The following is a 7,508-nucleotide window of genomic DNA, read 5'->3' as shown; positions in this document are numbered from 1 at the left end:
GCAACCCCACGGACAGACCCAGCCACGTGCCTGCTGGTGATCAAAACTGCACACCCAGTGAAAGCACTTTCTCCTGTCCCTTCCCTGACTAACGTTCATCCCCAAACGTGCTACGAGACGCCCAGGCAGAACGCGAAGTCACTCACACCACCTGCCTCTGGACCGTCACCTTTCCTCCCATTCACGGTTTCCTTCCGCAAATTAAACGGAGTCGCAAAGAGGAACGGATGAGGGTCTCCCCACGGTCTCAGTTTGCATACCAAGAAAGGAGGCGTGGGGAGAGGGCGTGCGCTCCAAAAAGGGGGAAACACATCCTAATTCAAAATAAGGTAATTGCGTTCGGGATCCCAGCAAGCAACCTTTACCTGCTGGGCAATCGTCGCTCGCTTTGGGGTCAGAGCGTGGGGGAGGGGAGAGGATGGAGAAAAGGACGGGGAGGGCGAGCGCCCCGGCCGGGCCTGCGGCCGACCTGGCTCCCTGCCTCCACGGCCCTGCGACCCCGCCCGGCCGCCACAACTCGGCAGAGGTGTCTGGCGACCACTCGGCGGGAAACTTCTCAGCTCCCACACCGGCCCGAGCCTGTCGCCGCGTTTGGCCCGACTGCGCACGACGCCGGGGCCGCAAACGTCACCGGCTCCCTCGCTTCCAGACCTTTCGCTGGCAGCCGTGACTGCGCAGACGGGCGCTGACCTCGCCCCCGTGCCCGGCTGCAGCTGGCCAATCGGCGTCCGCTGGAGGCGGGAGGGGCATCGTCAGGCCCCGCCCCCGCGTCTCCTTCTTTTATAAATACGGCGCCGCCCGCCCCGCTACCCGGAGCAGTAGCCTCAGTCAGAAAACGATAATGCCTAGTGCTATGTTCCTGGCTGTCCAGCACGACTGCGGACCCATGGACAAGAGCGCAGGCACCGGCCCCAAGAGCGAGGAGAAGCGGGAGAAGATGAAGCGAACCCTGTGAGTAAGGCTTTCTTCTCTCCCCTGCGCCACCCCTGCAGACCCAGCTGTCCTGGGCGGCTGCAAACGCGGTACATTTGCGCCTGGAACTGGGTACCGTGCACCTCTGCAGGAAAAAAAAAATGTGGAAAAGGTTAATTTGTTAAGTAAGGTTTAAACCTGGGTGGGTATTTATTTTGTGACGTGAGCGAAGGACTCTCGGGTAGAGTTTAGAAACTGCAGAAAATTCTTGATGCAGAGGCGGTGGTAGATGCTGGTTGGCTTTTTGTCCCCCTGCATCGAAAATGACTTCAGGGAATCCTGCGGCCGAAGCGCGTCCCCGTAATTCGTACGTTGCATTGTAAATTTTGATCAGCTTTACACGGCTGCTGAGATGTAGATATTTTTTACTGATTCCGAATATATTCTTTTAAAATCTTTTCTTTTTTTTAATTGAACAGCAGATCTCACCCACTCAGGACTGTGGAACAAATAATTGTTCTGCATCATGTTCTTAAAATGAGTGTTGTAGTTGGGGGAGGAGGACGGGCCATCTCTCACACATACATTCATTATGCACAGCTTCTAGGGTGGTCCAGAGCTTCCAGCTCGAAGGGTAGAAGGGAAGTGAGCACAGGCTGGTTCAGGGCAGTTCCACTGTGGGTTTCATCAAGTGTGAAATGTCTCAGAATTGTAATTAACGTTGCAGACAAACTGCTGCCTTCTGTGGGCCAGAAATAACATCTGCTTTTTGAACTATGCAGACTAGAGTCATAAAAATACCCTATAATTGTAGGTAGTTCTACCCTTAGTTTTAAAACTAGTAATTATGTTCAGATGAGTGGATGAAACGAGTGTGTTTAGTATATAGGTGCTGGGTTTAAATGTTAAAGGTGTAAGACTGACAGGAAGAGTTGTTTTGTCTTATTTCGTTTGTCTGTAGCCACAGGGGGCAACTTTATTTGGTAAAAATGCCTTCAGCTGCATTGGCGATTTCAAGTGTTGCCACTAAGTGAATATCCTTTTTTTTCTTTTCTTTTTTTTAAGATTGAAAGATTGGAAGAGCCGTTTGAGCTACTTCTTGCAAAATTCCTCCTCTCCTGGGAAGCCCAAAACCAGCAAGAAAAGCAAACAGCAAACCTTCACCAAGTAAGTTGAAAATCTTGTACTTGCGAATGAACTCACTGCTGAGCTGAAAAGGGAACCTCTGACTGACGTGCCTGAGCTAATACGCAGAACTTCTCTTGCAGGCCTTCTCCCGAGGAAGCCCAGCTGTGGTCAGAAGCATTTGATGAGCTGCTAGCCAGTAAATGTAAGTTAACCTCTTGAATTTGATCCATTTCAAGTATCAGGAGACTCTAGAAACTTTGTGTCCACACAGCGAGAGCAGCTTGCTCAAGGGGAATTTTACTTTACAATCCCCATGACATGAGGCGTATTCTTCTCCTTTATTTCCCAGTGATTAACCAGGGAAATGCATGGCTTTTTCACTCAAGGTGGGAAAAAAATTAGCCCAAAACTGTAATGGCAGTTGCTTTTTGTTAAGGTTGAGTCAGGTTTTCCATTGCAAACAGTGTTTTCAAGAGACGTCATTCCCAGAGAACTTATGGCTCCCCTATAAGTATTTGAATTAACAGCGAAGCTAAGTATTTATATATTTTTGTAGTAGTGTGCCAACTTAAGCGTTTTGCTGACTGGCATCTTAGTCTTTAAAGAGCCAAATTCTGAGGGTTACAGGTTGACTGAAATGTAGAAAATTGCTATCATTTAGAAATAATAAAATATGGGGCCAGGGGAGTGGGAGTTCTAGGAAAAAACAGAAGGGATTATTTGGTCACTCAGTTCACTGTATGCATGCTTTCTTTCTCCCCCCACCCCACCTCCCCAGATGGTCTTGCTGCATTCAGGGCTTTTTTAAAATCTGAATTCTGTGAAGAAAATATTGAATTCTGGCTGGCCTGTGAAGACTTCAAAAAAACCAAGTCACCCCAAAAGCTGTCCTCAAAAGCAAAGAAAATATATACTGATTTCATAGAAAAAGAAGCTCCAAAAGAGGTAAGGGGAGATAAAAAGTTCCTCATTTTAGCATGTTTTAAACATTCTCAGCACCAAAGTGAAACGGAAAGAATTGAAGAGACCTCAAATTAAAAGGGGAGTGGGGTAAATGTTCTTCCCCTACTTCTACTTTCAGGGAGGTTAATTACATTTCTCCAGTGACTTGGCCAGTGAAGCTAATCACACATTATAGTTGTTTTGTTGTTGTTTTCAAATATTAAATAGATTAATCTCTTAACTCTGAATATGGAATAAACCACTTTTTATGTTTTATTTCAGATCAACATAGACTTTCAAACCAAAACTCTGATTGCCCAAAACATACAAGAGGCTACAAGTGGCTGCTTTACAACTGCCCAGAAAAGGGTGTACAGCTTGATGGAGAACAACTCTTATCCCCGTTTCTTGGAGTCAGAATTCTACCAGGACTTGTGTAAAAAGCCACAGATCACCACTGAGCCCCATGCTACCTGAGATGAAAAAGGGAACCCAGAAACGAGGACATTTCATTTTTTTCCTAAGGGGAAAGGCTGTCACCTGCCAAAAAAGACTGACGTTGAATTCAGCCTGGGTGTTCAGGAAACATCACTCAGAACTATTGATTCAGAGTTGGGTAGTGAATCAGGAAGCCAGTAGCCATCTAGGAGAAGCTGGTACTGGGACAGCTTCCGTAACTGATGGAGCACAGGGAAAGCGTGGTCTAAACGTGGCGCGTCTCATGTTGGAAAAGCAGGAGCTTGAGACTGAAAGATAACTATGTAACACTATTGGTCCAGAAGCATTTACAATCAATAGGTCTGGGGTTATGTGGCCTTAGTGAGCTGGCTGTACATTTTTCCCTAAATCAGTCCTTGTTACCACACAGTGGTTTAGCTGTAGTTTCTTTAGTACTAGGTAACACGTTTACTGTGTGCAAGGGTATTGAAGTTCCTATGACTACAGATCATCAGTACTGTTGTCTCATGTAACTCTAAAACTGAAACAGTCTGTTTGAATTGTCAATTGGTGTGTGTAATAGAATGAGTGCTGTTGTGTAGAAAACGACAATGTCCATTACGAGTGCCAAAACTGTCCTGATGGCAGCTAAACTTTGAAGTGGTCTTTGAATACTTTTAATAAATTTATTTTGATAAATAATGTTATTGAATATTTGGTCCAGATGTGGGTTGGGGTGGGTTTTTCTGGTAACTGAATATGGCAGATACAAGGTGAAATACCTCCTCTCTGGTGAAGAAGAGGTGTCAGTTGATGGGCCTGTTTAGTGAGGATTGACAATCCTCGGAACTGAGAAATTACAGCTGCAGGGAAGATCTACTCCCATCTCTAATGCTTTCGTAGGTCAAAGGAGGTCAGGTCACATCTTTAGAGCCACCCTGAGATCAACCTTTCTAATATAACCTTGTAAAAATCAAGCTTGTTACTGAAAATACGGCAACATTGGCTTTAAAGCCTTTCATGAGTATTAAAGATCAGCTAAATATGAGAAGTAAAATGATGTAAGAGACAAAGCACCAGAATTATTCACATAACTAAGCTGCTCAAATGAAGAAAGAAACCAAATAAAGAGGAAAGCAGGCCTTTTTACTTCCCTTGCTTCCAAGTGCCCCCGCAGGGTAATGGTATGAGCTTCCAAGATCCACGCCTGAAACTGTTCACTTCTGTGATGGATCAGAACAAAATCAGAATTTCCCTGATTTGCCAGCCTTCATTTGGCCAATAAAGAATCTGGAGACTTCCCTGGTGGTCCAGCAGTTAAGACTCCATGCTCCCAATGTAGGGGGCCAGGGTCTGATCCCTGGTCAGGGAACTAGATGCCGCATGCCGCAACTAAAAGATCCTGCACGCGGCGATGAGATCGATCCCGAGCACCGCGACTAAGACCTGGTAAGGGGATAAATAAAAGTGGTTTATTCCATATTCATAAGTTAGCCAAATGAATATTTTTTTTTAAAAAAAGAATCTGGTTATGTTACTGCAGCTAATGATGAAGGTAAGAAGCACGCTTTTGTGGCTTAGACTTCACCTCGAAGTGTGCTCTTTCCCTGGTTGAGAGAGAGGCCTTGAATCTGTTATTTTCCAAACCAGCTACTTAGACAAGGAATCCTCTTCTCCAGCAGGCTGCTTTTTCAACCTTCTTGATGATGGTTTTCATTTTGAAATGAAAGAGGAGGGCGAACACTCGTCTTGGAAAACCTGAGCCCGTGTACTGACTTCTCACACCTTTGTGACCTTGGGAGTCCTAATCTGCCCTGGCTCCTTAATTCACACCTTCCTGCCTATCCCACTGGTTCCTGTGAGGTAGTAAGGGGCTTTAGGAAGTGTAAAGCGCTTTTTAGAACGTTTATCCTGATTTGCCAGAAGAAAACTTGACCTCCCCTGGTTTAAACTGTTTCCCTGGTGCTTGCACTGAACTTCACCTTCACCCCACTTTCTGGGACCAACGGGCACAAGCTCCATGAGAGACTTGAGCTAGTCTACTCCTGGGTCACCAGCAGCCAAAACGATACATAACAGGTGCTCCATCAAGAGTGATAGAGTAAAAATTCTGAAGGGTCACTGAAAGAGATTTCTTTGGAGAATAAATATGTCAGGTCTGCACAAGCCTCAACTTGGACAGGTTTTGGCCAACAGAGAAACCCAGGAGTCACGCCACATATCCAATTTGTCACCAAGTCCTATTTTTACTTCAAGTCTCTCTCCAGCCTGCTTTCTGTCGCCTCCCTGATCAAAGGTACCACCATCTTCCCCGGGCAACCGCAACACCCTCAATTCACCTACCCTCACTCACTTTTCCCCCCTCCAGTGTGTTCCCTGCTTTTTTTTTTTTTTTTTAACATCTTTATTGGAGTATAATTGCTTTACAATGGTATGTTAGTTTCAGCTTCACAACAAAATGAATCAGTTATATATACACATATATTCCCATATCTCTGTTCCCTGCTTTTTAACTCTAGGAAGCCTCTCCACCCAGAAACCTGATCCTGTCTCCTGTTGCTTATAAACCCCTGACAGGTTTCCCAAACAATCAGGATAAAGGCATCATCCTTAATATAGTCTAACACCTGCATGGGCTTGACCCCCTTCTTCCACTCCATCCATTCTCCACCACGTGTCCCCCAGCTCTCTCTGCCAGCCTCACCGACCTACTTCTATTCCCCCGTGGGTGCCATGCCCGCTGGTTCCATAGGACCTTTGGGCATCATAGGCCCTCTGCATAGAATGCAATTTTAGCTCTTACTCATCATTCACAGATCGGTGCAATCGTCACTTCCTCAGGGAAGCCTTCCCTGACCTCCTTACCTGGGTCAGATCCCCTTTTAGATGTTCTCATAGCACCAGCTTCTCTAATTCAGCACACCAAATAGAATTCTCATTAATTTGTATGATAATTAATAATTCTGTCTTTTCCCCCTGGATTGCAGATGTCACAGTTCAAGGACTCCATGTCTTTTTCTGCTCACTGCCTGATCCCAACACCTAGCGCCTTGATGGGCACACAATGCCAGCTGCACTAATGAATGCATGAATATTAAAAACTCTTAAATTTTGGCGAAAGTATCTACCAATGCACAAAGAACTAAGGACAAGGTTTTAAAAGCCCCATTGCCTCAAACATCTGAAAATATCTGCAGAGCTTTTTCTTGGCAAAAAAAAATACCTCTTACTAAGCATGTTCTCTATAACTTTTGACCTTTAATAGAAGGAGAAGCCAGATTAGAGTAACAAGAAGCAAGAGTTCTGACCGTTTCAGGGCTGCTAAAAGTACAGACTTCATTCAGGTGGTATTTTCCAATGTTCTTTCGTGTAGAACAAGCTGAAATAGATTTAAGTTTAGAAACCACGTACCTCCACAAATAAATATCACTTAATGTTCCCATTTGTTGGAGTTCGTACACTTAGACTCCACAGTCCACTCACTTTGCTAATATTTCATTTTCCACATATTTTAAGTTCAGAAGCATTTCAAAATGTAATTTCATACAGTCCCACTGAAAAAATTAGAATTGTGTATTATCTGTCATGTGAGCCCAGAGAGGCAATACATGAGTTTCAACGTGGTGATTTAAAATGATCGCCCCAAATTTTATAGGAAACAGGTCTTTGGTAGAGGGTTTGTTTGCCCACATTATTTGATCATTTCTGGCAGTGATTCTTACCTTGTGGGGTTGCAGAGTGACGAGGCTGTGTTTTTGTCAATGGCAAGGTTGAGGTTTGGTCTACATTTCGGCATCGGATCCAAGGAGTAGCTTGGAATTGCTTGAGGCAACAATAACAGCTCCAAAAAGCTTCTCCCGTGACCCGCTTTTAAAATCTAAAACTATATCTTTAATGTTTTCCAGACTCTCTATTATTGAAGACCATTATTTTTAAGAACTGCATAGTGTTCTGTAACATGTGCTTATTATAATTAATTCTCCTCTGTTGAACATCGTAGTTTTTCTATTCTATATGTTTTACAAACACTATGGTTAATTTCCTTAATTATGTGAGTGTATACACATTATGTACTTGTATACATATTA

General features: G+C 44.4%; 1 protein-coding gene across 1 annotated transcript; it reads left to right on the top strand.

The window, feature by feature from the left end:
• The first annotated feature begins 793 nt into the window (after positions 1-793).
• Positions 794-4,124, top strand: RGS2 (regulator of G protein signaling 2). The gene is made up of 5 exons (XM_019920503.3): positions 794-951; positions 1,978-2,079; positions 2,181-2,242; positions 2,819-2,985; positions 3,265-4,124. The coding sequence occupies exons 1-5, from the start codon at positions 842-844 to the stop codon at positions 3,457-3,459; spliced, it is 636 nt and encodes a 211-aa protein (XP_019776062.1). The 5' UTR covers positions 794-841; the 3' UTR covers positions 3,460-4,124.
• Positions 4,125-7,508: the final 3,384 nt, after the last annotated feature.

Source organism: Tursiops truncatus, chromosome 1 (assembly GCF_011762595.2).
Source record: "Tursiops truncatus isolate mTurTru1 chromosome 1, mTurTru1.mat.Y, whole genome shotgun sequence".
Classification (NCBI taxonomy): Eukaryota; Metazoa; Chordata; class Mammalia; order Artiodactyla; family Delphinidae; genus Tursiops; species Tursiops truncatus.
The sequence above is the reverse complement of the archived record's forward strand: the minus strand, read 5'-3'. Positions and strand labels throughout refer to the sequence as shown.

Bases quoted from the DNA above. Each gene is read 5' to 3' on its own strand.
- RGS2 (XM_019920503.3), top strand. From the start codon at position 842: ATGCCTAGTGCTATGTTCCTGGCTGTCCAGCACGACTGCGGACCCATG. The intron at 952-1,977 runs GTGAGTAAGGCT...CTTTTTTTTAAG, and splicing joins GAGAAGATGAAGCGAACCCT to ATTGAAAGATTGGAAGAGCC. The intron at 2,986-3,264 runs GTAAGGGGAGAT...GTTTTATTTCAG, and splicing joins AAAAAGAAGCTCCAAAAGAG to ATCAACATAGACTTTCAAAC.